At 43.6% G+C, this 17,652-nt stretch overlaps 1 protein-coding gene across 4 annotated transcripts; it reads left to right on the forward strand.

Annotated features, from left to right (window-relative positions):
- Positions 1–103: 103 nt before the first annotated feature.
- Positions 104–17,437, forward strand: LOC124005781 (amyloid beta precursor protein binding family B member 1-like). 4 transcript variants are annotated; one of them, XM_046315324.1, is made up of 15 exons: positions 104–410; positions 1,080–1,730; positions 1,879–2,087; positions 4,102–4,161; positions 4,537–4,613; positions 4,736–4,796; positions 4,980–5,126; positions 5,546–5,673; positions 11,787–11,792; positions 12,014–12,128; positions 12,641–12,725; positions 12,807–12,902; positions 14,249–14,364; positions 14,476–14,652; positions 14,839–17,437. In XM_046315324.1, the coding sequence occupies exons 2-15, from the start codon at positions 1,097–1,099 to the stop codon at positions 14,992–14,994; spliced, it is 2,067 nt and encodes a 688-aa protein (XP_046171280.1). In that variant the 5' UTR covers positions 104–410; positions 1,080–1,096; the 3' UTR covers positions 14,995–17,437. The 4 variants fall into 4 exon arrangements, with proteins under 4 accessions (XP_046171280.1, XP_046171282.1, XP_046171283.1 ...); XM_046315326.1 differs by having other exon boundaries at positions 12,807–12,887; XM_046315327.1 differs by lacking the exon at positions 11,787–11,792 and having other exon boundaries at positions 12,807–12,887.
- Positions 17,438–17,652: the final 215 nt, after the last annotated feature.

Below are 17,652 nucleotides of genomic sequence, written 5' to 3' on the forward strand. Positions count from 1 at the left end.
ACTACAGTCCCTGGCTCGAATCCAGGCTGTTTCACATCCGACCGTGATTGGGAGTTTTATTAGGGCGGCGCACAATTGGCCCAGCGTCGTCCGGGCTTGGAAGTCATTGTAAATAAGATTTGTTGTTCTTAACTGACTTGGCTAGTAAAATAAAGGTTACAACTTTTTTTTATCATCATAATAATCATAAGATGGTTGAGTCAGAGATCCATCCGTACGAGGCAACACATTGACAAATTCGTGATGTACGCCCCCCAACACCAAAACGTCTGTCACAACTCTGCACAACACCGCAGCATCAGCATCTGCTGGGAATCCAGATAAACGACCCATCTCCGCCTTCATAAATGATTGTGTAAATATGTAACAATAACGAGAATATATTTGATCGAAGGACACATACAGCAGAAGTAAGTAGATTTGGTATCTAATGGTGCACATGTTGAATTGCTGTTCTTTGTGCTCGTGTACCAATTATGGCCATATTATTATGGGTTGATGGCGGATGATGCATGTTATTTCAGATGGTCACCTAGCTAGCAAGGAGGCTAACGAAGCCTCCTAGCTTGCCTTTTAGTTGATTTAACGTTAGCTTGAACCACCGTTGGTATGTTAAATTAGCAACAATGCAGTATCTAACTCTTGACATGGTCATGTCATTTACATTGTTATTGATGGCTTGCTAAATTAGTAACTAGTGAGACAGCTAGAGAGGCCGAGCCAACTAATATTAGCTAGTAAGTTAGCCAGCTGTCTAGCGTAGCGATGTGTCATATCTCAATGTAGCTAGCTAATGGCGCAGTTAACGTTAGCTACCTAGCTTACTAGCTAGCTATTTTCTAACTTCGATTTAATGAGTCAATGCTAGTTAGGCCGTGTAGCGAGCTAGCTTGCTAACATTACATTTACCTTGCTAACGTACTAACGTTAACGTTACAATGTCAAACAGTTGGCTAGCCAGCCAGGTCACTTGTCTCAAACTGACTGGTAACTAAACATTCGAGTGATCAGATGGGCAAAATGCCTTTGCCTTAGCTATCTATTTTCTCTCTAACCATACCCTCCTCGATTCCCTTCAGAGCTGCTGTATAGTACCATGGGTGGCCATGATGATGATGACGTATCTTATCATGTAGCCAACAACCAACATCAAGATGAAGTGCTGAAAAACAAATTGAATGACAGCGGCCTTTGGAGTGACCAAGAATCCACAGATGGCAACAATGCTAAGTGGGTCAAGGAGGGCAAGAACCAACTGAGGAAAGTAGCCGAGAAACATCAGGACCAGGACCAGAATGGGAACCAGGAGGACTTCTCTCCTCATAACACCAACGAGGAGGAGGGGGAGCAGCAGAGGAACGAGGAGCAGACCAAATCTCCCAAGACCACCAAGACCCTGGGCCTGAAGGAAGAAGAGTCCAATGCCATCCTGAAAGAGCCACTACTCATCAACACCCTGGTGTCTGCAGAGGATAAAGATGATGAAGGCGAAGAAGACGACAAAGAGAAGGAAGATTCATCTGAGGCAGATGAAGAGGCCGGCAGTCTTATAGAGGAAGAGAGGGAGTCCAAGCAGAGGGATGCAGAGGCTGAAAGAGAGGGAAGTGGGGTGTCTAGAAATCCCTGTCTGCTGTTCTCTAATGTGAATGGAACACCAAGTGATGAAGAAACCAACTGGTCAGCACTGTCTCAGGAAAGCACTGTTGAAAGCCCTCCAAATGAAAACAAAGGTATGGGCGTGTTTGTTGAAATCAGCTGTGTGACTGTTTTGTTGGAACAACAATAATGATTATTGTCTAGTCTAACATAACAAGTGCTTCTCATGTTGCAAGCAACGTTAAGACTCCTCGTTCTAACCCTCCCCTTCTCTCCACACAGAGTCCTTCTGGGACTCGGAGGCCTTTGAGGCGGACACAGACCTACCCTCTGGGTGGATGCGGGTTCGAGACACTTCAGGTACCTATTATTGGCACATCCCTACTGGCACTACTCAGTGGGAGCCTCCCTCCCCTCTGGACAAGGTGGGAGACTCCATGATGTCCTCCAGTATGTCCCTGGAGACAACACCCTGTGAGGAAGAGCCAGAGGTGAGATCTAACCCATAGGCCTTAGGGATGATGTGTTTATTTTGCAAATGTATACATAAACTGATATCACATTTACACAAGTATTCAGACCTTTTACTCAGTACTTTGTTGAAGCACCTTTGGCAGAGATTACAGCCTTGAGTCTTGAGTATGCCGCTCCAAGCTTGGCACACCTGTATTTGGGGAGTTTCTCCCATTCATCTCTGCAGATCCTCTCAAGCTCTGTCAGGTTGGATGGGGAGAGTCGCTACACAGCTATTTTCAGGTCTCTCCAGAGTTGTTCGATTGGGTTTAAGTCCGGGCTCTGGCTGGGCCACGCAAGGACATTCAGAGACTTGTCCATGAAGCAACTGCTGCGTTGTCTTGGTTGTGTGCTTCGGGTTGTTGTCCTGTCGGAAGGTGAACCTTCCCCCACAGTCTGAGGTCCTAAGCACTCTGAAGCAGGTTTTCATCAAGGATCTCTCAGTACTTTACTCAGTTCATCTTTCCCTCAATACTGACTAGTCTCCCAGTCTCTGGTGCTGAATAACATCCCCACAGCATGATGCTGCTACCATCATGCTTCACCGTAGGGATGTTGCCAGGTTTCCTCCAGATGTGATGCTTGGTATTCAAGCCAAAGAGTTCAATCTTGGTTTCGTCAGACCAGAGAATCTTGTTTCTCATGGTCTGAGGATCCTTTAGGTGCCTTTTGGCAAACTCCAAGTGGGCTGTGATGTGCCTTTTACTGAGGAGTGGCTTCCGTCTGGCCACTCTACCATAAAGTGGAGTGCTGCAGAGATGGTTGTCTTTCTGGAAGGTATCCCATCTCCACAGAGGAACTCTGGAGCTCTGTCAGTGACCATCTTGTTCACCTCTCTGACCAAGGCCCTTCTCCCCCTATTGCTAAGTTTTGCTGGGCGGCCAGCTCTAGAAAGATTCTTGGTGGTTCCAGACTTTTTCTGTTTTAAGAATGATGGAGGCCACTGTGCTTTTGGGGACTTTCAATGCTGCAGACATTTTTTGGTACCCTTCCCCAGATCTGTGCCTCGTCACAATCCTGTCTCGGAGCTATATGGACAATTCCTTCAACCTCATGGCTTAGCTTTTGCTCTGACATGCACTGTCAACTGTAGGACCTTATATTGTCAGGTGTGTGCCTTTCCAAATCATGTCAAATCAATTGAATTTACCACAAGTGGACTCCAATCAAGTTGTAGAAACATCTCAAGGTTGATCAATGAAAACAGGATAGATCTGAGCTCAATTTCGAGTATCATAGCTGAATGATACTTATGTAAATAAGGTATTTCTGTTTTCTATTTTGTATAAATTAGCTAAAATGTCTTATGGGGTATTGTGTGTAGATTGATAAAGAAACATTTCATCCAAATCAAATCAAATGTATTTATATAGCCCTTCGTACATCAGCTGATATCTCAAAGTGCTGTACAGAAACCCAGCCTAAAACCCCAAACAGCAAGCAATGCAGGTGTAAAAGCACGGTGGCTAGGAAAAACTCCCTAGAAAGGCCAAAACCTAGGAAGAAACCTAGAGAGGAACCAGGCTATGTGGGGTGGCCAGTCCTCTTCTGGCTGTGCCGGGTGGAGATTATAACAGAACATGGCCAAGATGTTCAAATGTTCATAAATGACCATCATGGTCGAATAATAACAAGGCAGAACAGTTGAAACTGGAGCAGCAGCACAGTCAGGTGGACCGGGGACAGCAAGGAGTCATCATGTCAGGTAGTCCTGGGGCACGGTCCTAGGGCTCAGGTCCTCCAAGAGAGAGAGAGAAAGAAAGAGAGAATTAGAGAGAGCATATGTGGGGTGGCCCGTCCTCTTCTGGCTGTGCCGGGTGGAGATTATAACAGAACATGGCCAATCCATTGTAGAATAAGGCTGTAACGTAACAACATGAGGGAAAGTGGAGGGGTCTGAATCCTTTCCGGATGTACTGTATATGTTCTGATCTATGCTCTCCCAATTAAGACTATTTTGAGAAAAATGTCATGTTTTTGTCTGACTACTAGGAAACATGGGGGGACCTCTCTAACCCAGATGAAGGGACTAGTGATGGAGAGCTGTGGAAGGTAAGGGCCAGCATGAATATGAATAAATACGAATGAGAATCAGGACATGGCCAAGACCTCACATTCAGGATATCCTTTAACACTGACAACACAGTAAAAAGAGAATCATTATTTTCATGTGTATGGAAAGTGTTTTTTATGTCTCCGATTATTCATTGATTATTCATTGAAACATACTCAATGTAAACCCTCCCAACAGATAAACCATTGTTATGTGGGAAATAGTAGACAGAAAAGCAGAAGCACTTGACATTTCATCGCTTCAACCGTCAATATTTCAGTTTTAGAAACAGAGTTTAGAAAGCAGCACATTAGGATTTTTATCAACTTGGTGTTGATGAATTGACTAATTCATTGTCTTCTTGGTGATTGCAGGAGGGAGAGGTGGCATCTGACCAGAGCCTGAAGGAGTTTGAAGGGGCAACCCTGCGCTATGCATCCATCAACCTCAAGTAAGTCATGTGCTCGTGCGTTATGTGATAAGCCATCTCATTCTCAGCCAAAACACTCTTAAACCCTCATTTCTCCCTCTTGTTCTTTCTCAAATGATAACGGACTGATAACTGTCTTATAGCTGTTCCCAATATGAGGAAGAGGAGAAACTTGATCCCCATGGCACTGACCTGGAGGCTAAGGTAAATTTGAAAATCACATTTACTCTCACTAAAACGTTGAGGCAGGAAGACTAGTCATCTGTCTGTCCCTTCCCTGTTAACGTACAACTACTCTTCACTTTCCTAATTGGACTTCGTTTGTCGGTTCATCTGTCTCTCTCTGGCCCGTCCTGTGTTCTCTCCGGCCTCTATTTGCTATGGCAGTATTTTGCCGTGCGCTCTCTGGGCTGGGTGGAGATGTCTGAGGAGGACATGGCACCGGGAAAGAGCAGCGTGGCTGTCAACAACTGCATTAGACAGCTGTCCTACCATAAACACAACCTCCACGACACTGCTGGCATCTGGGGAGAGGTGAGTCTGAGGAGCAGGGCCACAGAAAGGGACTGGGGTGGGCTCTTCCTGTCTGGGGGAAGAGCCTAGTGATGGGGTTGATGTTTGGGCGAAGACCCTCTGTTTACCTTGCTTTGTATTTTTTTTTTTACCCAGCAACTGAAGCAATTACCTCTCACATTGACTGCTATTCCCTGCAACTGCTCTGTGTTGAATAATGTTGAATATCAGAGTAATTATATTCATCCATATGGACCACTGCTTGGGAATGTCTCTTCATCTAAACCCGGATCAAGTCCAACAGTTGTTTGCTAGAGTATTATTAGTTGTAGCACAGATGGGCACATAGCAATCTATCAAATTACATTTCAATGTCATTCAATTTGCTGTGCATGGTGGTGCTTCAGGAGGATCGTGATATGTTTGTGTTGTGTTACCAGGGTAAGGACATGCTGATGGTCCTGCAGAATGACACTATGAATCTGATCGACCCACTGGGACAGACTCTGCTGCACTCGCAGCCCATCGCCAGCATCCGCGTGTGGGGCGTGGGCCGAGACAACGGCAGGTCAGTGTCCACCAGAACAACCAGACGCTGTTTGGCACCACATCTGCACTACTGTGGCAGTCAGTTAAGTGGTGTAGCTACTTTTACAGGAACAGAAAATGCTGTTTTAACTCTTTAGAAATTGTACTATTTTATATAGTTTTTATTTAGCGCTTTTTGTTAGTTGATTGTCTATCTAGTCTTAGCAGTCAACTTACTATTACTTCATGACCATCCACACCTATTAAAATATATTTGGCACTGGGAATTACATAATAGCTGGTCATTTGTTCCATTTTCTTAAAGGTTCAGAAATCATTCCTCATTGCTAAAATTCAAATAGTTGACCTAATTTCAGTTTGTGACAAAACAAGCAGGTATTGCAGTTCCGTCGGGGGTACGTTTTCCAACGGGGATATCTATACATTTGGATGATTTATATATTTTTTGGCCTGAGTTGCCTCATTTCACTGTCCATTTTTTTTAACCATCTAGTGTTGAGCGAAATAACACAATGTCAAATACAAGCAGCCTAGTCAAATAATGAACATCCATTCACATTAACTGCAGGAATTCCACTAATGGTCTCTATGTAGCCAAACGGAGCTGCTGCTCATGTTGGGATCTGTACTGATGGTGCAAAAGCCATGACAGGGAGACATAGTGGAGTGGTAATGCCCGTGCAAGCAGTTGCTCCCGACACCACTTGGGTACCATGCAAATCAAATCAAATGTTATTTGTCACATACACATGGTTAGCTGATTTTAATGTGAGTGTAGCAAAATGCTTGTGCTTCTAGTTGCGACAATGCAGTAATATCCAACGAGTAATCTTAACCTAACAATTTCACAACAACTACCTTATACACACAAGTGTAAAGGAATGAATAAGAATATGTACGTAAAAAAATATATGATTGAGTGATGGTATAGAGTACAGTATATACATATGAGTTGAGTATGGTAGGGTATGTAAACATATAAAAGTGGCATTTTTAAAGTGGCTAGTGATACATTTATTACATACATTTTTCCATTATTAAAGTGGCTGGAGTTGAGTCAGTAAAGGCCGCAGCAGCCACTCAATGTTAGTGGAGGCTGTTTAACAGTCTGATGGCCTTGAGATAGAAGCTGTTTTTCAGTCTCTCAGTCCCTGCTTTGATGCACCTGTACTGACCTCGCCTTCTGGATGATAGCGGGGTGAACAGGCAGTGGCTCGGGTGGTTGTTGTCCTTGATGATCTTTATGGCCTTCCTGTGACATCGGGAGGTGTAGGTGTCCTGGAGGGCAGGTAGTTTGCCCCCGGTGATGCGTTGTGCAGATCTCACTACCCTCTGGAGAGCCTTACAGTTGTGGGCGGAGCAGTTGCCGTACCAGGCGGTGATACAGCCCGACAGGATGCTCTTGATTGTGCATCTGTAAAGGTTTGTGCTGCTGCGCCTTCTTCACCACGCTGTTTGTGTGGTTCGACCATTTTAGTTTGTCCATGATGTGTACGCCGGGGAACTTAAAACGTTCTACCCTCTCCACTACTGTCCCGTCAATGTGGATAGAGGGGTGCTCCCTCTGCTGTTTCCTGAAGTCCACGATCATCTCCTTTGTTTTGTTGATGTTGAGTGTGAGGTTATTTTCCTGACACCACACTCCGAGGGCCCTCACCTCCTCCCTGTAGGCCGTCTCGTCGAGAGGTTCTTGCTGCTAAGGGAATGCCTGACACCACACTCCGAGGGCCCTCACCTCCTCCCTGTAGGCCGTCTCGTCGAGAGGTTCTTGCTGCTAAGGGAATGCCTGACACCACACTCCGAGGGCCCTCACCTCTTCCCTGTAGGCCGTCTCGTCGAGAGGTTCTTGCTGCTAAGGGAATGCCTGACACCACACTCCGAGGGCCCTCACCTCTTCCCTGTAGGCCGTCTCGTCGAGAGGTTCTTGCTGCTCAGGGAATGCCTGACAGCTTGAAAGACGTTTTGGACACTACAGTGAAAATGGTTCACTTTGTTAAAGCAAAGTCCCTGAACTCTTGTGTATTTTCTTCATTATGCAATGATATGGGCAGTGACCACGTAACGCCTTTACAACATACAGAAGTGCACTGGTTATCAAGGGGCAAAGTATAGTTTTTTTTTAAATCGAGAGACTTCTGGTGCTGACAGAGATGGCCGCCTCGCTTCACGTTCCTAGGAAACTATGCAGTTTTTTTACCTGTTATTTCTTACATTAGTACCCCAGGTCATCTTAGGTTTCATTACATACAGTCGAGAAGAACTACTAAATATAAGAGCAGCGTCAACTCACCATCAGTACGACCAAGAATATGACTTTCGCGAAGCGGATCCTGTGTTCTGCCTTTCACCCAGGACAACGGAATGGATCCCAGCCGGCGACCCCAAAAAACGACTTCGTAAAAGAGGGAAACGTAGCGGTCTTCTGGTCAGACACCGGAGACGGGCTCATCGTGCACCACTCCCCAGTATACTTCTCGCCAATGTCCAGTCTCTTGACAACAAGGTTGATGAAATCCGAGCAAGGGTAGCATTCCAGAGGGACATCAGAGACTGTAACGTTCTTTGCTTCATGGAAACATGGCTCACTGGAGAGATGCTATCGGAGTCGGTGCAGCCAGCTGGTTTCTCCATGCATCGCGCCGACAGAAAAAAACATCTTACTGGTAAGAAGAGGGGCGGGGGTGTATGCCTTATTGCTAACGAGAAGTGGTGTGGTCACAAAATAATACAGGAACTCAAGTCCTTCTGTTCACCTGATTTATAATTCCTCAATCAAATGTAGACTGCGTTATCTACCAAGGGAATTATCTTCGATTATAATCACAATATCTATTCCCCCCCAAGCAGACACATCGATGGCTCTGAACAAACTTTATTTATTAGGCTGCATTCATTGTAGCTGGGGATTTTAACAAGGCTAATCTGAAAACAAGACTCCCTAAATTGTATTAGCATATCGATTGTGCAACCAGGGCTGGCAAAACCTTGGATCACTGCTATTCTAACTTCCGCAACGCATATAAGGCCCTGCCCCGCCCTCCCGTCGGAAAAGCTGACCACGACTCCATTTTGCTGATCCCTGCCTACAGACAGAAACTAAAACAAGAAGCTCCCACTCTGAGGTCTGTCCAACGCTGGTCCGACCAATCTGATTCCACACTCCAAGACTGCTTCCATCACGTGGACTGGGATATGTTTCGTATTGCGTCAGACAACAACATTGACGAATACGCTGATTCGGTGTGCGAGTTCATTAGAACGTGTGTTGAAGATGTCGTTCCCATAGCAATGATTAAAACATTCCCAAACCAGAAACAGTGGATTGATGGCAGCATTCGCGTGAAACTGAAAGCGCGAACCACTGCTTTTAATCAGGGCAAGGTGACCGGAAATATGACCGAATACAAACAGTGTAGCTATGCCCTCCGCAAGGCAATCAAACAAGCTAAGCGTCAGTATAGAGACAAAGTAGAATCTCAATTCAACAGCTCAGACACAAGAGGTATGTGGCAGGGTCTACAGTCAATCACGGATTACAAAATGAAAACCAGCCCCGTCACGGACCAGGATGTCTTGCTCCCAGGCAGACGAAATAACTTTTTTGCCCGCTTTGAGGACAATACAGTGCCACTGACACGGCCTGCAACCAAAACATGCGGCCTCTCCTTCACTGCAGCAGAGGTGAGTAAAACATTTAAATGTGTTAACCCTCGCAAGGCTGCAGGCCCAGACGGCATCCCCAGCCGCGCCCTCAGACCATGCGCAGACCAGCTGGCTGGTGTGTTTACGGACATATTCAATCAATCTATCCCAGTCTGCTGTTCCCACATGCTTCAAGAGGGCAACCATTGTTCCTGTTCCCAAGAAGTGCTTTGAGAGACTAGTCAAGGACCATATCACCTCCACCCTACCTGACACCCTAGACCCACTCCAATTTGCTTACCGCCCAAATAGGTCCACAGACGATGCAATCTCAACCACACTGCACACTGCTCTAACCCATCTGGACAAGAAGAATACCTATGTGAGAATGCTGTTCATCGACTACAGCTCAGCATTTAACACCGTAGTACCCTCCAAGCTCGTCATCAAGCTCGAGACCCTGGGTCTCGACCCCGCCCTGTGCAACTGGGTACTGGACTTCCTGATGACGAGCCTCCCCCAGGTGGTGAGGGTAGGCAACAACATCTCCACCCCGCTGATCTTCAACACTGGGGCCCCACAAGGGTGCGTTCTGAGCCCTCTCCTGTACTCCCTGTTCATCCACGACTGCGTGGCCACGCACGCCTCCAACTCAATCATCAAGTTTGCGGACGACACAACAGTGCTTGATTACCAACAATGACGAGACGGCCTACAGGGAGGAGGTGAGGGCCCTCGGAGTGTGGTGTCAGGAAAATAACCTCACACTCAACGTCAACAAAACTAAGGAGATGATTGTGGACTTCAGGAAACAGCAGAGGGAACACCTCCCTATTCACATCGATGGAACAGTAGTGGAGAGGGTAGCAAGTTTTAAGTTCCTCGGCATACACATCACAGACAAACTGAATTGGTCCACCCACACAGACAGCATCGTGAAGAAGGCGCAGCAGCGCCTCTTCAACCTCAGGAGGCTTTTTGCACACAAAAAATAATATGAACTCAAGCTTACGGACAATGTCAAATGTGATATAGCGAAGCACCCGAGTGAGCTGGGTGTGCAATTACGCAGGGACTTTCCCGAAACGGACGACACAAACAACTGGATTCGTTATCCCTTTAATGCCCTGCCTCCAGTCCTCCACTTACCGATATCTGAACAAGAGAGCCTCATTGAAACAAGCGGTTCTGTGACAACTGAATTGAATCAGAAGCCACTGTCAGATTTCTGGATTGGGCTGTACTCAGAGTATCCTACCTTGGAAAATCACGCTGTTAAGGCACTGGTGCCCTTTGTAACCACGTACCTATGTGAGAGTGGATTCACGGCCCTCACTAGCATGAAAACTAAATATAGCCACAGACTGTGTGTGGAAAATGAGACTCTCTCCAATACAAACCAACATTGCAGAGTTATGTGCATCCTTTCAAGCACACCTTCTCATTAACCTGTGGTGAGTTATTCACCATTTTTGATGAACAAATAAGGTTTTATATGTAAGATGGCTAAATAAAGAGCAAAATTATTTATTATTATTTGTGCCCTGGTCCTATAAGAGCTCTTTGTCACTTCCCACTAGCCGGGTTGTAAGAAACTCACACTCATTCTTACGTTTACTAAATGTAGTGTGTGTGTGTGGCAGGCTTTCAATGATGTAAAAAAACAACATTTGAGAGTGCGCTGACCCTGGTGCTAGAGGGGGTACGCAGCTGGAGGTTGAATGTTTGAAGGGGTACGGGACTATAAAACGTTTGGGAACCACTGGTGTAGAGAATCATTGTACCATCTAAACCGCAGTGAAATATATTTTCCATAACTAAAAGTATTGTGTTTTCAGCTGTTTGAAACTGGGGTACAAAACCGAAAGTAAAAGATGCAAAAACGAAGCACGGGAAGCATAGAAATGGAGCAAATGCAATAGATCTTGCCGCTTCTTAGACTCGCTTTCAATCCAAATGAGATGTATAACACTTTTCTATGTGAATTTGGTCAAATCTACCAAATAAATTAAATATTGCAACTTTAGGTATTACCAAAACATATTAGTTTTCATGCCTTAGGGTCGAGTTTTCCCATCCTAGACCTCTGGATGTGGGTCTGTTTTCCACTTATTTGCCCATTGAAAAACTGTGAGTCATTTAAGGCTGCATGTACACAGACAGCCCAGTTCTGATCTTTTTTCATCTAATTGGTCATCAGATCTTTTTAAAGCTGAACTGATTAGTAAAAAGACCAATTAGTTCAAAACAGGTCTGAATTGGGCTGCTTTTGTAAATGCAGCCTATGAATCCAATGGCATGTTCAAATACTGCAACCCTGAGACACCACTGCCCTCTGGTGGGTTGTCCATCGTATTGCAATTACATTTACTTTCAAGGCATTGGCATTCACTTAATATCAGATTTCCATTTTCGACTAGTGTTTTTGTAATAACTGTGATTTAACTGTCCATTATTTATTTTCATGCTGCATTTTGCTGCCCTATACAGGGAAAGGTATTGTACACATTTCTCTTTGGTCTTTATGCTCTAATGTCCCATGGTGTTTTTCCTACATATAGTTTAATTGATTGTATTGTCATATCTAACATGATTCATTGCAATAATTTTTGTTTTTTCAGTTTTTCTTGTCTGTTGCTATCATTCAATTTCGAGAAATGCATTTGGTTCATGTACCAATATGTAAATGGTGTACTTCTCTGTATTTGTTACAACAGAGACTTTGCTTATGTCGCGCGAGACAACCTGACCCAGGTACTCAAGTGTCACGTGTTCCGCTGTGACTCACCTGCCAAGAACATCGCCACCAGTCTGCATGAGATGTGTTCCAGGGTGATTCTTCTATGTCTTCTATGTCACATACACTGCTGTTCCAAAGTTTTAGAACAGCTACTTATTCAAGGGTTTTTCTATATTTTTACTGTTTTCTACATTGTAGAATAATAGTGAAGACATCAAAACTATGAAATAACACATGGAATCATGTAATAACTAAAAAAGTGTTTAAAAAAAAATCTAAATATATTTTATATTTGAGATTCTTCAAATAGCCACCCTTTGCCTGTGCAAAGCTGTCATCAAGGCAAAGGTTGGCCATTCGAAGAATCTCAAATATATTTAAATGAAACCCTTTTGGTTACTATATGATTCCATATGTGTTATTTCATAGTTTTGATGTCTTCATTACTATTCTACAATGTAGAAAATAGTAAAACTATAGAAAAACCCTTGAATGAGTAGGTGTTCTCAAACTTCTGACTGGTACTGTATCTAATATACTATTTCCTGTGGAATGACTCATTTCATGATGACTTGACCATGTCTTTCTCTCTCTGTACATTCAGATAATGACAGAGAGGAAGCTATCCAAGCCATTTCTGAGCAGGTACAATTATGACCAGTGCAAACCCATGGAGATCCCTGCTCAAGGTAACCCCTGTTATAGAGTTAATTTTATAACAGACGTTCAACACTAGACACTAACTCCCTTCACATTTTCTTCCTTTGCAGAGTTTCCCGTTCCAAAAAATGAGAATTTCCAACGTTTCCTTGTGTATTACCTTGGTAACGTACCTGTGTCCAAGCCTGTAGGTAAGGGACGCATGGGTAAGAAAATATTTTATTTACTTAGTTGTTTGGTAAATACACTATATATACAAAAGTATGTGGACACCGCTTCAAATTAGTGGATTCCAGCCACACCCGTTGCTGATAGCTGTATAAAATCGAGCACACAGCCATGCAATCTCCATACTCAAACATTGGCAGTAGAATGGCCTTACTGAAGAGCTCTGTGACTTTCAACGTGGCACCAACATAGAATCTGTCAAATTTCTGCCTTGTCACAGCTGCCCCGGTCAACTGTAAGTGCTTTTATTTTGAAGTGGAAATGTTTAGGAGCAACAACGGCTCAGTCGGGACGTGGTAGGCCACACAAGCTCACAGAACATGGCTGCCAACTGCTGAAGCGCATAAAAATCATCTGTCCTTTGTTGCAACACTCACCACTGAGTTCCAAACTGCCTCTGGAAGCAATGTCAGTGCTATAACTGTCATTCGAGAGCTTAATGAAATGGGTTTTCATGACCGAGCAGCCGCACACCATCCTAAGATCACCATACTCAATACCAAACGTCGGCTGGAGTGGTGTAAAGCTCGCCGCCAATGGACTCTGGAGCAGTGGAAGCGCATTTTCTTGAGTGATGAATCACGCTTCACCATCTGGCAGTCTGACAGGCGAATCTGGGTTTGGCGAATGCCAGGGGAACTCTACCTGCCCCAAATGCATAGTGTCACCTGTAAAGTTTGGTGGAGGAGGAATAATGTTTTTCATGGTTCAGGCCCCTTAGTTCCAGTGAAGAGAAATCTTAATGCTACAGCATACAATGACATTCTAGACGATTCTGTGCTTCCAACTTTGTGGCAACAGTTTGGGGAAGGCCCTTACCTGTTTCAACATGACAATGCCCTGTGCACAAAGCGAGGACCATACAGAAATTGTTTGTCGAGATCATTATGGAAGAACTTGGCTGACCTGCACAGAGCCCTGACCTCAACCCCATCAAACACCTTTGGGATGAATTGGAACGCAGACTCTCTAAGCCAGGCCTAATCGCCCAACATCAGTGCCCGACCTCACTAATGCTCTTGTGGCTGAATCGAAGTAAGTCCCTGCAGCAATGTTCAAACATCTAGTGGAAAGCCTTCCCAGAAGAGTGGAGGCTGTTATAGCAGCAAAGGGGGGGGGGACCAATTCCATATTAATGTCCATGATTTTGGAATAAGATGTTCGATGAGCAGGTGTCCACAAACTTTTGGTCATTTATATCTGTGCAGTAAAACATCTGGCAGTGCTCTGTGTGGGACTGTGTTTTGCTTCACTGCATACATGGCTCCTCCCACGCAGTTTACCTTGAGGATACTGTTAACAGTAGAACGTTCTCGTCTCCTAGGTGTGGACACAATCAATGATGCTTTGGCGGCTGCAATGAACAGCACAAGGAAGCAGGATTGGACCCCCGTCTCTGTCAACGTGGCCCCTGCCACTCTCACCATCCTCACCAGAGAGGTAGTTACTAACTAACCCATCCACACCGTCATCTCTGTTACACAGAGTATTAGTAGGGGTCATGTCAGAATGGCTCTCTCCTGACCATGCTGTGTCCTCTGTCCTCCCCAGACTGAGGAGGTGATGTCAGAGTGCCGGGTGCGGTTCCTGTCTTTCATGGGTGTGGGAAAGGACATCCACACCTTTGCCTTCATCATGGCCGAGGGCCCCGGGGACTTCATCTGTCACATGTTCTGGTGTGAGCCCAACGCTGCCAGCCTGAGTGAGGCGGTGCAGGCCGCCTGCATGGTGGGTCAGCAGACTGAACAGTGGACTCCATTATGGATGATTAAGTGGTCTAGAGAGACTGGATGATATGTTGTCTATAATATAGAACATTTCATGAATGCCTGTCAATGTTTCCTTGAATAGTATTGATGTGTTTTAGTGTCTTTACTGATGGAGTCCTGTTGTATATCTGTGTTCTGTCCTCAGCTGCGCTACCAGAAGTGTCTGGACGCGAGGCCTCCCAGCCTGGGCTCCTGCCTGCCCACTCCCCCTGCTGACTCAGTGGCCCGCCGGGTCAGGATCGGGGTCCAGAGTCTGCTGGGAAGCTTCAAGCAGTACAGGTCAGGGTCCCAGTCCCCCTGAGCAGAAGAGAGAAGATCCCCCCCCCCAGTAACACTAACCCATCACAGCAGCTCCAGCTTACTCCTCTCTAACTCTCATTCTCCCTTTCCTATCGGACTTGCACTCTTTTTGGCCTTCATTAGAGAATGTCTTGTCATTAGTGTATGGCGTTATATGTAACTGAGGAAATGCTTACTTACTAGTGATTGCAAAGTACGTTTTTCGATACATCTACTGTATAACTCTCCTTTAGCTTTGTACTCAAACTGAATGAGCCCTGACAACTACCCGTTGTTTGTTCTGTTGCTGGGATGTCATCTGTTTGTCACTATTTTTGTGTTTTAGCAGAAACCATGTCTGGCAGGAAGTGTTCGTATGACGGGATGTAAGTACATGTTTCCTCACAGTAGGAGGTTAGGACGTATTTAGGACGATTCCACACAGAAATCGATCTAATTTCTTCCCCAGTGCAATTATGGTTGAGTCATGGGGCCATGCTTGTCCAAACAGTAACACCTCTTTTTCTACTGGTGTCTAAAGGTCATCCAATCACGGTCGGGAACCTAGTATAGTAGTCTCCTGATGTTTGTTTTCTACCATGTCAATACCCTGTACACTCCTCAGCCTTTCTACTCCTGCCCAAATGAGCTTCTTGACACCAGCCATCTTAGAGCCCAAGTAGAGTGTGTTGTAGTCTTCTGTTAAATAAGTGTAGAATCATGTGCCACGTCGTAGTGAACATCCACTGATTTCAGGGTATGCTGGAGTTGTTTCCCATACATTTTCATCAACATTTGCAAGTTCAGTGCTTGTGTGCAATAATCAAACTTTCCTGTATGTGGTATTGGTAGAATGGCTTCCATAGGCGTATATAGCAGCACACACTGTGCTGTGGTTTCTATAATGTAGGGGCCTGGCTATATCTGACTAGTGCTTGGCCAACAAAAAGAGCCAATGGTGAAAATAGACTTCTGGTCATGAAAAAGTGACCTATAAAATACAGCATCTCAAGGCCTCGGTTTTCCATCTGTTAGTCAACCACAGCTTTTAACCACCTCCACTGAATAGTAGTATAGGACCTCACCACACACTGCATGTTTTAATAGCTCAGAGGAACAACCAGGATCATATCTGCCTGCAGCGGTTTAGTGCTGAACTCTTAGTTATTGTAACATACTAGATCTGTGCTACTTCACGGGCTGAATCTGTACCTGTTAAGTGTTTGTAAGGCATGTCACTAGCCTGTATCCGTGTCTATCAATATATATGCTAGTAGTAGATTAGTTGTCACTGTCAGGTCCTTTCCACTGAGTAGCTGAGAGCAGGTCAGTATCTGTCTCCCTTAGTTACCGCCCTGGGACAGGGATAACATTGAGAGGATGACTCCAGTGTTTTAGGATTCTGTTCTTCCACTTTTTGCTCTGTTTGGCCCTGGACACTCTTAAGTATTGTTTGTATACACTATCTTGGACACTACTGAGGAGCAGTTGCACATTTTTGATTATTGATTGTATTAGAGAATGTTTTTATGTTTTAAAAAAACGAATGAATTGTGTTTGTCAGAAGTATTTAGTGCAATAGTTATTTGACCTATAACAAAATAAAACTTGTAAAATATAGAAACACTATCTGAAATTAGACTAGATTGTATTGTATAATACTATAGTGTATTGTATAATACTATAGATTGTATTGTATAATACTATAGATTGTATTGTATAATACTATAGATTGTATTGTATAATACTATAGATTGTATTGTATAATACTATAGATTGTATTGTATAATACTATAGATTGTATTGTATAATACTATAGATTGTATTGTATAATACTATAGATTGTATTGTATAATACTATAGATTGTATTGTATAATACTATAGATTGTATTGTATAATACTATAGATTGTATTGTATAATACTATAGATTGTATTGTATAATACTATAGATTGTATTGTATAATACTATAGATTGTATTGTATAATACTATAGATTGTATTGTATAATACTATAGATTGTATTGTATAATACTATAGATTGTATTGTATAATACTATAGATTGTATTGTATAATACTATAGATTGTATTGTATAATACTATAGATTGTATTGTATAATACTATAGATTGTATTGTATAATACTATAGATTGTATTGTATAATACTATAGATTGTATTGTATAATACTATAGATTGTATTGTATAATACTATAGATTGTATTGTATAATACTATAGATTGTATAATACTATAGATTGTATTGTATAATACTATAGTGTATCTTTTGTCACCGCTCTCATTGTGCTCTTTTTGTCTAATTCTGTTGTTAGTACTTCCAAGGTCAACATTAAAAACAAGTGAGTGTTGGAACACTAGCTTATTCATTTATTTCACAATTTATGTAAATTAGGTGTATAAAATGTATCTGTATAAAAGTCCCTGCACAATAAATACATGTGAACATATCTTATTTTTGGTGTTGCATAGTTTTTTGCACAATTTGCATGGTTTTGGAGTGATGTGACTGAGTGAAGCCATGTGGATTGGAGAGATTGTATTCCAAAGAGCAGTTATTAGATTAGATCTGTCTGTAAATTATGTCTCCTTTCGTAACTGGTGGCAGAACCACAGAAATCCTCATTTTTCAATCAATGGATTTTATCTGACAATTCCTGGCAAT

This window comes from Oncorhynchus gorbuscha, linkage group LG19 (assembly GCF_021184085.1).
Source record: "Oncorhynchus gorbuscha isolate QuinsamMale2020 ecotype Even-year linkage group LG19, OgorEven_v1.0, whole genome shotgun sequence".
Classification (NCBI taxonomy): Eukaryota; Metazoa; Chordata; class Actinopteri; order Salmoniformes; family Salmonidae; genus Oncorhynchus; species Oncorhynchus gorbuscha.